The following is a 16,539-nucleotide window of genomic DNA, read 5'->3' as shown; positions in this document are numbered from 1 at the left end:
GTTATGTCACTGTACAGAGCTGGATGGAGCAGGACTCCAGGTTTAAGTTATTAAACCCTTTTTTGTAGCTTCATAATTGTTTATCTAAAAATGTGTTCATGCTAGTCTATATTTCAGTGATTGCAGCACAATATTAACAGATGGTTCATATTAATTGAGATTAAATGGATTAATAATTTGTTATTAAATAATCAGAAATTGCTCTGAGTGAATTTTGCCTTTAAAAATCACTTTATATATATATATAAATCAAAAACTTGATGATGCCTTAGTCAGTGTAAGAAACAAGCTGCAATTTGTTTTGATTGTTATTTATTAATGGTTGGATATTGCTGACAGGGTATTTCATTTATATTTATTTGACAGGTAATTAAAGAGTGTGATGGGATAATGAAATAAATACATTCACAAGTGACTGCATGAATAAATGAACCTAATTTTCTTTAAAAAATCATTAAAATGGTCATTAGGTTCAGGTGAGGAAGCATGTTTTAAATTAAACATGTTTTAATTCTAATGCAGAGTGCAGCTCTTACATAACTGATCGCCAGCATTTTATATATAAAAAAAAAAAAAAAAAATTCCCTTCTCACCCTCCGCGGGTGGTCTGTTTCATCCTCTGAGCTCGGGTCCTCTACCAGAGGCCTGGGAGCTTGAGGGTTCTGCGCAGTATCTTGGCTGTGCCTAGAACTGCACATTTCTGGACTGAGATGTCTGATGTTGTTCCTGGGATCTGTTGTAGCCACTGCTCCAGTTTGGGGGTGACTGCCCCGAGGGCCCCGATGACCACAGGCACCACTGTGGTCTTCACCTTCCAGGTCTTTTCCAGTTCCTCCCTGAGGCCCTGGTACTTCTCCAATTTCTCATGCTCCTTTTTCCTGATGTTGTAGTCACTTGGTATTGCTACATCCACCACAACGGCTTTCCTCTGTTCTTTATCCACCACCACAATGTCCGGTTGGTTCGCCATTACCATCTTGTCTGTCTGGATCTGGAAGTCCCACAGGATCTTAGCTCGGTCATTCTCCACCACTTTTGGGGGTGTTCCCCACTTTGATCTCGGGGCTTCCAGTCCATATTCTGCACAAATGTTCCTGTACACTATGCCTGCCACTTGGTTATGTCGTTCCATGTACGCTTTCCCTGCCAGCATCTTGCACCCTGCTATTATGTGCTGGACTGTCTCAGGGGCCTCCTTGCACAACCTACACCTTGGGTCTTCTCTGGTGTGGTAGATCTGAGCCTCTATTGCTCTGGTGTTTAGGGCCTGTTCCTGGGCGGCCAGGATGAGAGCCTCTGTGCTGTCCTTGAGTCCAGCTTTCTCCAGCCATTGGTAGGTTTTCCTGACATCAGCCACTTCAGTTATTTGTCGGTGGTACATCCCATGTAGGGGCTTGTCCTCCCATGATGGTACTTCCAGCACCTTGTCTTCTGTTCCCCATTGCCTGAGACATTCGCTGATATATATATCAGCGAATGTATATTCGCTGATATATATATGTATATTCGAATGTATATTCGCTGATATATATATATATATATATATATATATATATATATATAGAGAGAGAGAGATGTTATCGTTATAGTTTTTTTTTTCTTTTTTGGTCAAAAGCTATACTAGTGATGTGCCTCATGCTTAAGGCTGAAATATACTTTATATTGTTAATACCTAACCATTGTCTCCAGTGCAAATAACACAACACACTAGTCCAGACTTCTTGCATTGCCAATAACTAACACTTGAAGTCCAGTTTAGAAAACCCACTACTGCTTGCAGCTCTGTAAACACTAATTTTGTGTGTGTGAATTGCCTTGAAGGTCAGTGAGTCATATCCTCGGTGAAATAGAGAATGATGTATTATGAAGTCTCATGACTGACTAGTGGAAGACTTGGCTCAAGATACTCAAAGCATTTAGAGCTCATTATGACTGCTGCTATATTTAACACCATTGGTGAACAAATAAGAACCTGTTTCTTTTTTTTTTCTTTTAGCAATTTCTTTTGTATATAAATAGTCCCATATCACAGAATATTAGTTCCTATAGTGTTACTATTTAAAGAGCGTCCTTACAGGCTTTATTGTAAATTACCCAAGTAATTATGTTCCGTTAGAGTTCCTATGAAGAATGGTGGGGAGATTTCTGTGTCTCCCATGCATGCGCCTGGTATTTCTGCTTGTTGTACTCAGTGCTGTATGTGAACTGGGATCTTGACACGAAAGCAGTCACTAGCATTTTTTTAAATTATGCAAAACCATAAATGCTAAAGAAAGAGCCATAGTGAACCACATCCGACATGTTCCCCGTGCCTTGCTGCCTCCCGACATGCAGACTCCACACTTCTTCCACTCTGCTGACACCAGCTAGAGAGAGCCAGAGGGTTTTAATTAACACTTTCTACAAGGTAAAATAAAAAATGGATGGCAAAGCTACACTTAGTGCCTGCCAAGGGGGAAACTACAAACTCTTGCAATCCATGGTAAATATTTTTGGTTTTATTGAGATTTAAATGTAGATAAAAGCAATATGTTTGGGGTTTTTAAGATCTATAAAATAGGTCTGATTTGTCAGTTTTTTTTATACAGGCAGGGCTGTGTAATCCTCTTTGTGTCATTTGCTGACTGATGATCTTTGAAGATGGTCTAAAAATAGCGCTCACCTCTAATATCACCCTAACGACCCTGCCTTTTTCCTCTGTGTGTCTGAGATGGCTCATTGCTTTTCAGAACTGTCTAGCTGCACAAAAAGATGCATGGATTAATAAAATAGAAATGAATCCTGTAATATCTGAATCACGTTAACATATAATTAACATATCTTATCCAGCATTTTAACAGATCCATATAAAGAAGTCTGTAATAACAAACAGAACCAAATATTTGCTTAAGGCTGATTATTCTGTACATTTCGGAATAATTTTACATGTTAATTTTGATTTCAAATTAACAAGGCCCTTGCTTTATTCTGTTAAAATCAAACAGTCTAATATCATTCTGAAAATCAACAAATATTAATCATGTTGCATTTTTCTACAGATATGGCAGAGTGAACTATGTCCTTGCTAGAAGACTGGAGCTCCTCAGAGAGGTGGGAAGATTACAGGAGAGCTTGGACGTCCCAGGAGACGTGTCATACACCTGTGAGACTGCAGGGCACTTCTACCTCTATCAGGTAAAAATAACCTTAGGATTGAGTGCTTGTGGCATCTCAAGGAGAAACATTAACTCATTTGGCACTAATTGTCCAAGCAGCTGAATAGTTTTGTTTTCCAAACAATATTTATTTTTGACTACAAGTTTAGCTATCTCTTTCAGAGGTCCGAATAGATTTTTTTGTTTTCAGTTTCTTTCTTCTGTTCTCCAGCAACCAGCTAAATATCATTGAAATTTGTGATGCATTATGTTATTGAACTACAGAGCAACAAAGACTCCAGAGAGATTTTTGATGAAAAAGGACAAATGCACCTTTGTCCTTTTTCTGTGAAAAAGGACAAAGAAATAAAGCTTCTAACATAATGGAAGCTTTATTTCTCTCAACTCTATGGAGTTGTAAATATTGTAGAGTTATTGAGCTGTACTCCCTGTGCTGTGCTACTCATACTCAGACTCCAAAATAACTGGAATTTTAAACAATCATTTATTTTCACTCATATTTTGTACAAGATAAGTTCTAGCATAGACATGATTTATTTTGAACTCTGAGTGCAGTTTTTATTGGGAACTTGTAAACTTTATTTCGGTTTATTCTAAAACCAAAACATTCAGTTTGCCTTACTTGTCCTTTCATGTCACAGTAATGTTGAGCACTCGCTTTGGGAGAAAGTATTTTTTATTTTGATCATTTAATTTCTACCTATATTATATAAGCCGCTGCACACCAGACTAACACCGTACTCTGACATTTATAAATAAGCTGGAACTTGGATGTTCTCTGCAGAGAGAGTGTGAAATCACAGAGATCATGAGGAAACATCTTAGTCCCGCTGTGATACTCAGAGCTGTGGCATTATGTTGTTGGATGACTGGAAAAGCAAACGTGAAATAACTATTTGCAGAGCACTGAGAGTACAGAACTTTTATGATTGCCTTCACACTCCTGTTAAGGCCTCAAGATCTGCCAGAATCCAGCTGGGCTCAGACAGTCATGGAGGTCATGAGAGGGTCAATCTTAGTCAAGTCTGAGTATGCCTTGCTATTAAATTTTGTGTTTGATCCCTCAGCTCTTGTTTTATTTTTCTGGTGTTATTTTCACCAAGTCACAATGATTTCCACTTGTACTTAGGTATTTATATACTTGTTACAGTCCTGGTGTTTCTCTCTTGTTTTGCTTCTATAGTAATTGGTGCTAGCTAGAAAATGGTTTACTGTGCTTACACTTTCTTTGCTCTTAAAGTAAAAATAAAAGTGGCATTTCAGTAGATTGTAAACCATTCTCAATCAGCTAAGCACTTGTTTATAACCCCTAACAATATGGTGTGTATTTAGATGTTTCCATTGTGATCACAATTATTTATACAGACAGATGCATCCAGTTAAATCACCAAGGTGCCTCTTTGAAGCAAAACTCTCTCCATTTTGTTTTTTTTAATTTATCGGACTATTTTTAGTACAGCCTGCTGTTAGGTTGAAGCTGCTTTATTAGTTTCTCAGCAGGAAAGCCTTGTTAAAAGGAGACTATCTGTTCTCATTTGTTCACTTTTGTGCTTTTATGCAACACCACGACGACTAAGGAAAGCAAAATCGTAGGAACTAATTTGCACAAACAAAAACCCTGCGAGTGTCTGCATATTTGTGTGCTGGTGAGCATCAAAAAGTGATCAAACCTGGAGGTTTTTCAAAAAAATGTTTCCAATTTCTCTCCTCTCTACAGGTGATATCACGCTGGGAGCAGTACATGAGCAAAGTCAAACCTAAACAGGGCAAGAAGGTGGAGGTGGAGGCTGTTGCTGCACACTTTCCCTTCCACAAGTACTTTTCCAACGCCCCACAGCCTGTATTCAAGGGCCGATCGTACGAGGAGGACATGGACATTGCGGAGGGCTGCTATCGCCACATCAAGAAAATATTTACCCAGCTGGAGGTGAGGCGTTTTAAAAGAGTTTGCTGGTTTCATCACTGCTGAGCAAAACTCTTGTCAGATATAGATGTTATCTGAGAACAGTAATTCTATTTCTGGAGCACACATCACAGCTTGTATCTACAGTGCCTTGAAAAAGTATTCACACTTTTTAACATTTTATCGCAATACAACCACAAACTTCAGTATTACATCTTTGGGATTTTGAGAGGTCAACACGAAGCGTCACATATTTGCAAAGTGGCATAATAATTATATATAGTTTACAAATGTATTTTACAAATAAAAATTGTAAAAGAGCAGCTTGCATATGTGTTATGGTTCCTCTTGGAAAAATACAGTGCAAATTTGTGTTGTTTAGATCAAAGCATATTCATATGTCCGAATGGCTCAGTCAAAGTCCAGATCTGATCAATGACTTTTAGCCGTGACTGCTGTGAAGTGTGTATTCACAGAGGCTGCCTGAATACAAATGCATGCCGCACTTATCAGATTTTATGTGGAAACGGTTTACAGAACAATCTATGATTTTTTTTTTTTTCCTGAAGCTTCACGATTATACACTACTTTGTCTTTCATATCAAATTAAACTAAAATATATTCAAATCAGTGTTTGTAACGAAATATGTATAGAAATTCAGTGTGTACGAATATTTCTACTTGCTCCTGCACATATGTGACCAACATTTTTCTCTCTTGTTCTTTGTGTTCAAACGCAAAAGCTTTGCCAGATGCATTTGGTTCTTTTCCTCAGCTATTAGCCGGGAGTCCAAATGGTGCACATTGTGCCATGCATAACTTGCTGCTTTTCCTATCTGTATATGCTGTCGATTACTGGTGACTAGTAAGACAAAGTCTCTGCAGGGCTTTTGCGCTATAGTTCTGCTCATTCCTTCACTTATTCATGATTATGTAAACAGATTGCTCAGCAATATTTCTGCACTTTGATAACTATGTTTGGGAATCTGAAAAAATAACCATCAAAACAACAATAATAATAATAATAATAATAATAATAATAATAGTTCCATCAGTTGCTTTGCACTTGTTTTCATACTTATTCACACATTGCAACACGTACTGGAATAAGTGTTATCGTTCTCTCTCAGCTTATCATCTACTTCTGTAGAAATAACTGAAAACATTTCTGATTTATTGGAACACCTAGATGGTTTCCAAAAAGCAATAAAGAAAGTTATTTGCCGGAGGTAATATCCCGACATGTGTCGTGCGGTGACCTTGATTTATCTGGCTGGCCTCTGTTTCACTGCATCGCAGCACTTCTCCCTCCTCCCTCGGCCTCACCCATGCTGCAGTGAAATCTGCTCGCCCATTAAGAGAGGCTGCCGTACGTGGCGCAAGGTAGCAGAAGTAACATCCTGCTGCGGTTGCTGATCTGTCTTCACTTCTGAATGGAAAAGCAGTTTTAAATAAGCTGTCATGAGACTACTCTGTAATGTATCGTGATTTATTGTTCCTTAGGAGTTTATGTGTAGGTGTGACCTCCTTTATGGTCCTTCCAGCTTTCTGTTTTATTTCATTCTTTTTGCCCACTCATCAATTTCTGCAAATACTTATTATCTTGATTTTACTCCTCAGTCTGGAGGCATGATGGTTAAAAGTAGACCTCATCAATATTACATGTTTTGATTGGTTTAATATTAATGCTAAAATAGTAACACATCAAATATTTATGCCACGGCGCTGTCCGAATGTCGCTCGCCCTCCCTTCCCTCCTCCCCTGTCTCCACAGCTCCTGGGGCTGCATGAAAACACAGCAAATTCTTCCAGCATTCCTTTAACCCCGCAGCGTTCTTGTAATATCAAAATATTGACACGTTAAAATAAACTGCTGTGGATTTTAGGGCAAACAACTTTTCTTTTGCATTCACAATACAATAGAATCCGCCTGTAAAAGGGCTCTGTAGGGCGCTTATATTGAGCGATTAATCACACAGAGGAGCTTGTTGGATTTTTTTATTATTTTTTTTATCAATGCACCACAATATGACCTCACTTCTAAAAAAAAATGCATTAGATAAAAATGTATGCAGCACCCCTATAATCACTTTTTACTGCAGTTCTCTTAACAGTGAGCTTTGGATTTTTTTTAATATATATAACTTCGAAATAAAACACAGTCCTCTTCCAGCCTCGTTTGTCATTGTTTCTTTTTTTTTAGTCTTTAAATTTCTTGCCATTTTTATGTTTGTGTTGATTTTTTTATTTATTTATTTTTTTAATTAAGCCAATCAGATTAGATTTATGGAGCGCTTTTCAGATGCTTGCGTGTTACACAAAGTACTTTTAATTGATTGGGCAACAATCACAAAAGTCAATGTTACACATATAACAGAAATTAACATTTATTACACCCACTTATTTAAAATACCACAATGAACAGTTCTTAAAGTCCTACTTTCGTTCTCATCTGGCAGGAGTTCAGGGCCTTTGAGCTGCTAAGAAGTGGGCTGGACCGCTCCAAGTATCTCCTGGTGAAGGAAGCTAAAATCATCGCCATGACCTGCACACACGCTGCACTCAAACGTCATGACCTGGTGGAGCTAGGATTTAAGGTACCGTTTCTAATTTGACGCAACCAGGAGGTATGTATATAGTTACCTACAATTCGGGTTGTAAAACCAGGTTTTTGTGCTATTTATTAGTACGACAACATCCTGATGGAGGAGTCTGCACAGATTCTTGAGATTGAGACATTCATCCCTCTGCTGTTGCAGGTAACTTTCCTTTCTATTATCTGGAAAAAGACTGAAAAGAGTTTGACAAAATGAGATGACTGAAATTCTGTTAAATGGTATATGTTCGTACTGATTAGACTTTTTCAAGTCAGATGTTGATACATGGAGTGTTAACACTTACTTTTCTGTGTACATTACCTATTCTTCTTAAAGTCCATGTGTAAAAAGTGTATTTTTGAACTTGTGCAAATGCCTCCGACCTGTTATCTCTTGTTGTCTGTAGAACCCAGAGGATGGATACAGCAGGCTGAAGCGTTGGATCATGATCGGAGACCACCACCAGCTGCCCCCCGTAATCAAGAACATGGCCTTCCAGAAGTACTCCAACATGGAGCAGTCTCTGTTCACCAGATTTGTACGGTTGGGGGTTCCTACCGTAGATTTGGATGCACAGGGCCGTGCGCGCGCAAGGTAGGTCACAGTCAAAGAAAGAGCAGGAGGTAATTTGGCTTGGTCTATTTTGGAATTTGAATTCTATTCATCTGTTTTCTGTCCTCAGCCTTTGTAACCTTTACAACTGGCGCTATAAACACCTTGGAAACCTGCCTCACGTTCAGCAGCTTCCTGAGTTCCAGGTACCCAACCCTGGCTTGACCTTTGACTTCCAGCTGATTAATGTGGAGGACTTTAATGGGGTGGGAGAATCTGAGCCCAACCCTTACTTTTACCAGGTCAGTATGCAACACCCTCAAAACCTCATCAATGTGCACACTGCAAGCTGTATCAAAACAAATCTCTTAATTATTGGGGTTTGAAATGAGGTAAACAAAATGTTTGAGTACTTTTATCCGTACAAGTCCGGTACAAGTCCACATTGATTTGTTTCTTCAGCTAGTAAAGTTTTAGTACAAGCACAACATCTTTATCCCTAACATCTGCGGAGCATTGGAAACATAATGCCAAATCAAAATGTCTTGTGCTCCTCCAGAACAGAATTTACTGTCTTTTTACAAAGACAAACACACCTGCAGACTTAAAACTGATGTAGCATGAAATCACCTCCATCACTCCCCTTTAAATGTGTCCTCTAAATTAGTGGTTGGACAAGAGTTCATTAATTTTTATGTTCCAGTGGTTCTTCTATCAGTTTATATGCTATATCGATCACTGTGCCAAGTGTGCAGGCCACAGCTGTCCAGAACAGAGCAGTGGGTCTGTCCTTTACACCGGAGCCAGATTGCATTTCATCATGACATTGCTAAGACTCAGAGGCAGAGCGTGGGCAGTGGGCTTTGTTCATAAGCTCTTCTTTCTTTTGCACCAACCACTTCAGCATGTCAAATGTCATTCCTAAATATTATTCCCAAACATATTATTGCAATAAGAGAAGATTTACGAACTTGCAGACGGCAACAGCAACGATTTAAACGACGAGACACAAAACTACTTTTGATGAAAACAAAGACATATGGAACAGCTGCAGGTTCTTATTTCAGGGAAAAAACTGTTCTTAAAATAAAATAGCGTTTTCTTTAATATTTTACTTGTCTGTCCAATTAGTTTAATCATATTGCTCCATGAAGAGTACAGCTTCCTTTTGTCCTTAAATCCAGAGCATGTGCACTTCTCAAGGCACCAGGTCACATGCAACTCAACTCCATTTGCTGTTGCCATTTCCAGGTTCCTCGAGGGAATTACTAGGATCGCTCTGAAGCGCACACACACGCACACACATTAACTTTGCTAGGAAACGGTGGGGAATATGGCTGACACAAGAGAAGCTGTTGTTTCCAGTCCCTGTTGAATACCTCCCACAGCTGAGCAAACACCGCTACAACCACTGCTGTGCGCCGACTCTGAGCAGATCATCTATAAAGAACATGTAGCACATTACTTCTTCACCTCATTTGCTAAAGCACTTTCCATATTAGTTTTCAGTCTATTGATACTTCAGCAAGATTCTTATTTGTGTGAAAATTTCTCTCCAATCCACATTTCTCTCATAATTCAGTTTCACAGCCCATATCTGGTCCAGCTGGTATGTTTAAAACACAGTAGGCTAAATGAAAACACTTGTTTAAAGCATCCATGGCTCTTCCACCACTGTGACATACTTTCATAATCTCCTGTCTTTATGTTCTCTCCGGGGGCCGGTTTCAACTGTATAAAGTTACATTCAGACTGCTTGTTTTGGTTTCTAAGTGCTCCACACTTGGAGCACAACCATTTTAATACTTGGTAAGGTTTTTCATTTAACTATCTCAATTTTCAGCCATAAAGTCTGCAAAATATGTCCTAATTGAGAAGTTTTCTGGCAGAATTATTTGTTCTGAGTTGTAATCCCGACCTTGTGATTCGGGTATTGCAGCTCTTTTGTGATACTGCAAGAACCAGAACAGGTGTACCTGACTTTTTGTAGATTGCTCGAGGGAAATTAAAATAATTCTTTTTCAAGGGAAGGTGAATATTTAAGATTTTCTGAGAGATTTGGCTTGAATCAAACATCCCACCTGCTACAATCGTTCTCAATTCTAAAGGACGCCAAATTGATAGCGTATATAATTGCAAAATTCAAAATGTGCAAGATCCAACATGATTTTTGTTTTTATAAATACATGTATATGCTTCATTTGGTGGCAGGTAATGGGAGAAAATGAACAAAGGCTCCCATTGTTTTTGATGTGTTGATTCCACTGAAGCTGGATCAGAAGCTGTTAATGAAGCTGCATAAATTACTAGCAAAGATGTGAGGCTGCAGTCCACGTTTAATTGAAACTGAATGAATAATGCATACAGTTGGCTTGTTTTCTTTTTCTGGTCACATTTGAAAGGCAAAGAACGATCTTGGAGCCAGAACACAGGGATGAGAAATGTGTCATTTGGAAAGTTGGTAAATGACCAACAACAATTCATTTTATGGACTCTGTCCTTTCAAGAACCATTTTAATTTGAATACGTTTACTTTAGCTGTTATTAAAGTCTTTATTTTCATTTTCACCTGCTTTAAACCTCTGATTTTCCAGATGAAATTAGTTGTGTTCTGACTCGGCTTTATCTGACCGGACCGCAGATGAGAAATCATAGCAGTATGTTGACAAAAAAAAAAAGAAATTATATATCTGCAAAACTCTCCGCAGAAAGTAAATCATATGTGTGTAGTTGAGTTTATTCTCTGGAGTAAGATAAATTATCGTAAATTCGAATTTACTGAAGCGTTAACAGACTCCAGAGTGATTTAGAAGACATGGAACAATTCATTTACCTCTTCACTCTTTGTCTGAGTGCTGCTTTACTCAGCACTCAATCAAATGAATATGAATAAACGGATTTTGATCTTCTTCCTGTTACCTTTTTTTCTTTTCTGTGAAGAACCTGGCTGAGGCGGAGTACTCTGTTGCTCTCTTTATGTACATGAGGCTGTTGGGCTTCCCATCGGAGCGAATCAGCATCCTCACTACCTACAATGGACAAAAGCACCTGATCAGAGATGTCATTAACCAACGATGTGCTGGAAACCCTTACTTTGGGCAGCCTCACAAGGTAGGTCCCAGTGGATGACTCATCATATGAATAAAAAAAACTATATCTTGACAAGTGTGAAGCAAAGAATTCTTGTGATTCTTGGGAACTTGTCCTACACTGATTTTTCTTTTTACAGTGATTACAGATAAAAAAGCAAAGTTTGATACATTGATTATTTGTAGAAGCACAAAAATGGGGGAAATAAATATTGTCTTGTCTTGCATGCTGGGTGTATTGTTACATTACTACTGCTGAACCTGGTTTCAACAATACAGTTGAATCAAGTTATATTGACATGCACTGAACTGTAATTTTTTAAGCAGGGCAAACAAAGCTGGTGTAACTACGTCAGGTTTGTAGGTGACCTTTCTGACACATCTTTTCAGCTTTGACCACACATTTTCAGAGCTGTTTGATTTCTACTCCAATACATATATTTTGTTGGCCGTAAGCCATTTTTATGCTTCCTATTGAAAGACCAGTTTGTGTTAATTTCCTAACTTCCTGGTTGATGTCTTCAGATGTTGCTTTCCTTATTTTGTGAAGGTCTCTAGTCCCTCTAGAGCACCCATATAACATAATGCTTCTATTCTTACTCTATTCTTTGGGATGGTATTCTGAGACTTGCAAGTCTCTAAATGTACCAATTGTCACAACAGCTTTTATCTTCAGGAAGTGTATTTTTGGATGCCTTTCACTTCTAATTGCCAGATGTTCAACAACCACTACTCGTTGTGTTGGGATGTGTTTCAACTCTGCAACACATCCCACTCCTTGTGTAATATCACTTAAAGGTGACATGTTTTATGGCTTGTGTTGAAGGAATCCTCAAGACATTTTTACACCTCATGTAAACGTAGAACCACTTAACATACAAGATATGGTCACTGGCACTTACTTCACAACGTCATATATCAGATGAGGTCCATCCCCAATTATCCTAAAGCTCTTGGTGTTTATTTTCAGCTATAGAAGATGAAATGTGCACACTGCTCTGTGTGCACATTTAAGAATGTTTGTCAGCTGTACATTTTCACCTCCTTTCAGTCTTGATGTGCTGCACTGTGAGTCATCAAGAGAGAAAATGTCGATAAAAGTTTTTTTGTCCAGTTGGGATAGATCATGAGACTCTGGGAACAGCTGCAGGTCATGAGACCAAATTAAGTCCTTCTTTTAACCACCTGACTGATTACGGGTGCAGGAATGTGAATTGTTCCCTTTTTTTATCTCTAAAAAATACTCTTGGGACGTATTCGTCTAACCTGTGTTAATTCGTTACTCTGCTGTTGTCTCCTTCTTTTTAAATTTTCTTTTTTTAACATGATTATTCAGCAAATTGCTGGCAGATTTTTTTTCCCCCGCTATTCTAATTGCATTGCTTTATATGATTAAGCTCAATTCTAAGATTAAGTTTTCCTCTTTGATTTCTGTTACTCTACGGACGGTGAATATTTTCACACACTCATTGATTGCTCATTTGGAGAAAGGTCTGAAAATTACGATGGGGAATAGAGATATATTGACAGTAACATCGGTATTGATGGATGCTGGTCACCTTTTAAACATATCGATATCGGTCCCATAGGTAAGACTGGGCTGGTATTAACAACCCAGTTTATTTCCATCTTGTTGCTGTTGGTGTATATGTTTTGGGAGGTGCTGAGTTGACCATGTGGTATTTGTTGAATGTGACCTTGTTGATAATGTAGTGCAGGATTGTGGGCTGTTTAACTGAAGCAGAGATGCAATGTCAGTTTTCAAGGTGTTGAAAGGTTGTGAAAATATAATGAATTGACTGACGAGCTTTGTGCATTTTTCTGGTAGTATTTTTATCCATTTGTGTTTAAGGTTGGAAGGCCTTGTTGCCATCACCCTAATCTCTACATAGCTTCTATATCCCTACATGTCAGTTTGGTGACCTTCAGTTGTCCTTTTCAGTATAGGACAATGGTACAGTAGTTAGGGTGGAGTTAGTGACATCACACAAAGCAATGCATTGATTGGGGGTCGGAAAACGTCACTGATTGCGATAAACATGAGACGTTCTAGTGTGTTACGTGAATCATCGCGCTAGTATAACTCAACATTATCCGTTTGGTTTTAGCTCCTGCTGCCCAGTGAGAGTCCTACTGGAGGGGGAAACCCTCTCCTAAATACACTGGACCAAAACAGCAAACTGAACCGCATCGACCCATGCAGTGCTGCTCAGTGGAAATTTTTCTTTTTCTTTTTTTCTATTGGATAATAGTTGGGTCTCTGCCTGGGTCAGAGACCCACCCTGTTTTTCCCGATCCAGGTTGAACTTCTACAATAGAATGGCACTACAAATAGCAGGAATAACGTCTTGCATCTTTTTTTCCCTTATTAGAAACTGTACTTTTTTCTTCTTTTTTTTTTTATACGTAATTTTCGTTAAAATATCAACATCCCATATAAGGAAATGTATTCATCATCCTTTGGCTTTTCTGTTTTTCTCTTTTTTTAAAGCCTAAAAGTGGAGGTAAAGTGGTGGTTCTTTAAACGTAACCACAAATTTCCAGTGTTGGATATTTTTATCCATCCATCTAGCCGTACATGTGTGTACCTACTGGTCCCTTCATGGTCACCTGGGCCTGCAGCCAATGGGCAAAAGACAGGATACACTCTGAACAGGTTGCCAGTCCTGCCTGAGAAGACCGACCCACATATGCACAGGAAAAACATCCAAACTCCATGCAGAAAGGTCCCAGTTGGGATTCAATCCTTTTCGCTGCAAGGCAACAGTTCTACCAACTGTCCCACTATAGGGCAAAAATTTCCCTTTGGACACTGAAGTTGCTGACCCCTGGGCTAGGTCATTTTAACTTTCAGTTAGAATAAACATGTGAGTAAAATTAACAGATTTCCTAAATATGAATCTGCCCAAGGGTATGAATATATTTGGGCTTATCTGGATCTCTAGCTAAGCTTCAAGCAGCCTCTTAGCTATTTCTTAAAACATGAAAATGGGTCAGTGGAAGTGGATCCCATTGAGTCACTTATGGTATCAGTTTGAGTGCCAGATTAATGGTGTGTTGGACACCTGCAGGGCAAAAGCGTTTACTTCCATTTTTTATTCTTATCTAAAGCTTCTGCTGTGCAACCATACCTCCATCCTTTCTCCTGAACTTAAAGTAAACTAATCCTTGTTTTGACAGTGAGCCCAACATTGTGCTTAGCCATGCAAGATGTCTTGCAAAGTTAAGACAAAGCATCAGTCAAAGTGCTCGCATCCTTAGTCAGTGTGCATACCCTGTGATACGGTGACAAGAGTGACAGGCTGCTAGATGTGCTGAAATGAAGGATGGTCAGACAGGACGCTTGATGAAAAGGAAAGAAGGACTCTTATGGGAAAAATGCTGAGCGGCTGAAAGGTCAGGCACTGAGCACCAGGTCCACAGTGTGTCTGACAATGTGTCACAATTGCTAAAACCAAGCAAATGTCAGCAGCCTGCTTACTTTACTTTGATGGCTTTAATTAGACTCAGTAGGACGGGAAATCCTGGTTAGCACCAGTTGGAGTCTCAAAAGGAGACGCATTAGCCTACATTTCCATTTGAATGTCAATAAGACTCACCTTTTAATAATGCTAAATGCAGTAGTTGCTAATATTGCATCCTAAAGCCATTGAGTTTAACTTGAACATTTTGTTACAGTGAAGCACTGTTTCTGCTCCTTACATAAAAATAAAATAATGTTTCAAGCTAAACAAGCACTGTTGTTTTACTTAAGAACAATATTTTAATTCTCTTAAATTTCTTAAAGTGAAATTGGAAATGGCCAACATCTGTATTGTTGGGTCAAAGCTTGAATGGTGAATAGTGAGTCCTCTGTTTATTTTCTTACATATTACATGGGTAGGAGAGAAATGAAGGAGCGTTCTTACTTAAGGTCTATGTTCTCATTCTCTGCACATCTCTGGCTCTTTCACATTACCACAAACTATATTACTGGAGCGAGAAAGAGTAAATGTAATAACATAAAGAAAGCATAAAACATGAATCAGGATGTCTAAATGGTTCCTTAAAGTCATAAGAGGAAAATCTTCCTGCATTCTGTTTTTGTTGATTTTTTTTTAAACTTTAAGTCATGCTGGTCATCAGGAGCCCCCCCCCCCAAAAAAGCATACTATTAATTTTGTTGCTCCTCGTGCTTCGTAAATAGTTTAAAAATCTAACTCAATCTGCACATTCCCAGCAGTGATTACAACAAATTCTACGTAGCAGAATGGATTAAATAACCAACAAGAGTGCAACACTCCATGGTTGTCTGTTGGCTGAAAGACAGTGTGTCATTCTTGTTCTGACAATGAGGAGAAAGACAGGATGGTAGAAAATGATCCCCTGTAAATAGTTGTGTGTGTGCGTGTGGGGGTGTGCGTGTGTGTGTGTGTCTCACACAGTATCTTCTGTGTGCACCTGCATGTCTACAGACGTGCGTGTCTGTGTGTGTGTGTGCGCGTGTGCGTGCGTGTGTGTGTGTCACACTGACATGACCTCTGTGATTCTCTCACAGGAAGATTTCTCATAAATAACTAAACACCATGCAAAAAGCTGCACCTTGGGGAGAATGTCGATAGGCGTCCGTGTCTCCGGGCCAAGAATAACTACCTGTCAAAAGCCTCTCACATCTCGTGGTGTGAGAGGCATACGTTTATGCATGGCGTATATACAGTCCACAATTCCTCATGTGCTTAAAAGCACAACATTTTTTGCCAGTGGGTTTGCACCTGTACTGCATAGACATCAGGAAGACGTAAATAAATACCTTTTATCACAGACACACTCAACACATTACTTTTTACCGAAGATGGGGTGTTCTGTGGGAGTTCCAAGTTACTTTGGATTATGCGATCGGAGGAAGTTCCATCCACTGCATGATTTATATAACATGAGTGAGGTATCCAGTCCAGCACTGTGCAGCTTCTTGATGGAGGCCTATTGATCTGTTCTAATGTGAGCATCTATAGAGGACACAGTAACCTCTTTGTGGTGGGCTTTAAATTCTTCTGAACATTGCTACTGTAAAGCCACGTATTGCACACAGTAATGATTCCCAAGAGCAACTTGTACCTATGCACTTTTTTTCTTTCTTTGAGAAGTGTAAAAATCTCTTGGTTTTATATCTAGAACATTTACTGTGAACAACTATGGATTTAAAAAATGTCATTAAGCACATTTCTTTCAAAACATCCCTTTAGTTCAATGGGTCCCTTCGTGAT

General features: G+C 38.9%; 2 protein-coding genes across 5 annotated transcripts in view; one reads left to right on the top strand and one right to left on the bottom strand.

Annotated features, from left to right (window-relative positions):
• Positions 1–16,539, bottom strand: part of cdin1 (CDAN1 interacting nuclease 1) — a 541,570-nt gene that overhangs the window by 365,024 nt on the left and 160,007 nt on the right. The gene's annotated exons all lie outside the window — the stretch shown is intronic.
• Positions 1–16,539, top strand: part of aqr (aquarius intron-binding spliceosomal factor) — a 51,079-nt gene that overhangs the window by 21,652 nt on the left and 12,888 nt on the right. For all 3 annotated transcript variants that reach the window (XM_008399793.2, XM_081603131.1, XM_081603130.1), the window contains exons 26-32: positions 3,039–3,174; positions 4,873–5,082; positions 7,518–7,655; positions 7,746–7,817; positions 8,062–8,249; positions 8,338–8,509; positions 11,148–11,318. In XM_008399793.2, coding sequence (XP_008398015.1) covers positions 3,039–3,174; positions 4,873–5,082; positions 7,518–7,655; positions 7,746–7,817; positions 8,062–8,249; positions 8,338–8,509; positions 11,148–11,318 — 1,087 coding nt within the window. The remainder of the gene's footprint in view (positions 1–3,038; positions 3,175–4,872; positions 5,083–7,517; positions 7,656–7,745; positions 7,818–8,061; positions 8,250–8,337; positions 8,510–11,147; positions 11,319–16,539) is intronic.

The sequence above is a fragment of the Poecilia reticulata genome, chromosome 22, assembly GCF_904066995.2.
Source record: "Poecilia reticulata chromosome 22, P_reticulata-male-v2, whole genome shotgun sequence".
NCBI classification, from domain to species: Eukaryota; Metazoa; Chordata; class Actinopteri; order Cyprinodontiformes; family Poeciliidae; genus Poecilia; species Poecilia reticulata.
The sequence above is the reverse complement of the archived record's forward strand: the minus strand, read 5'-3'. Positions and strand labels throughout refer to the sequence as shown.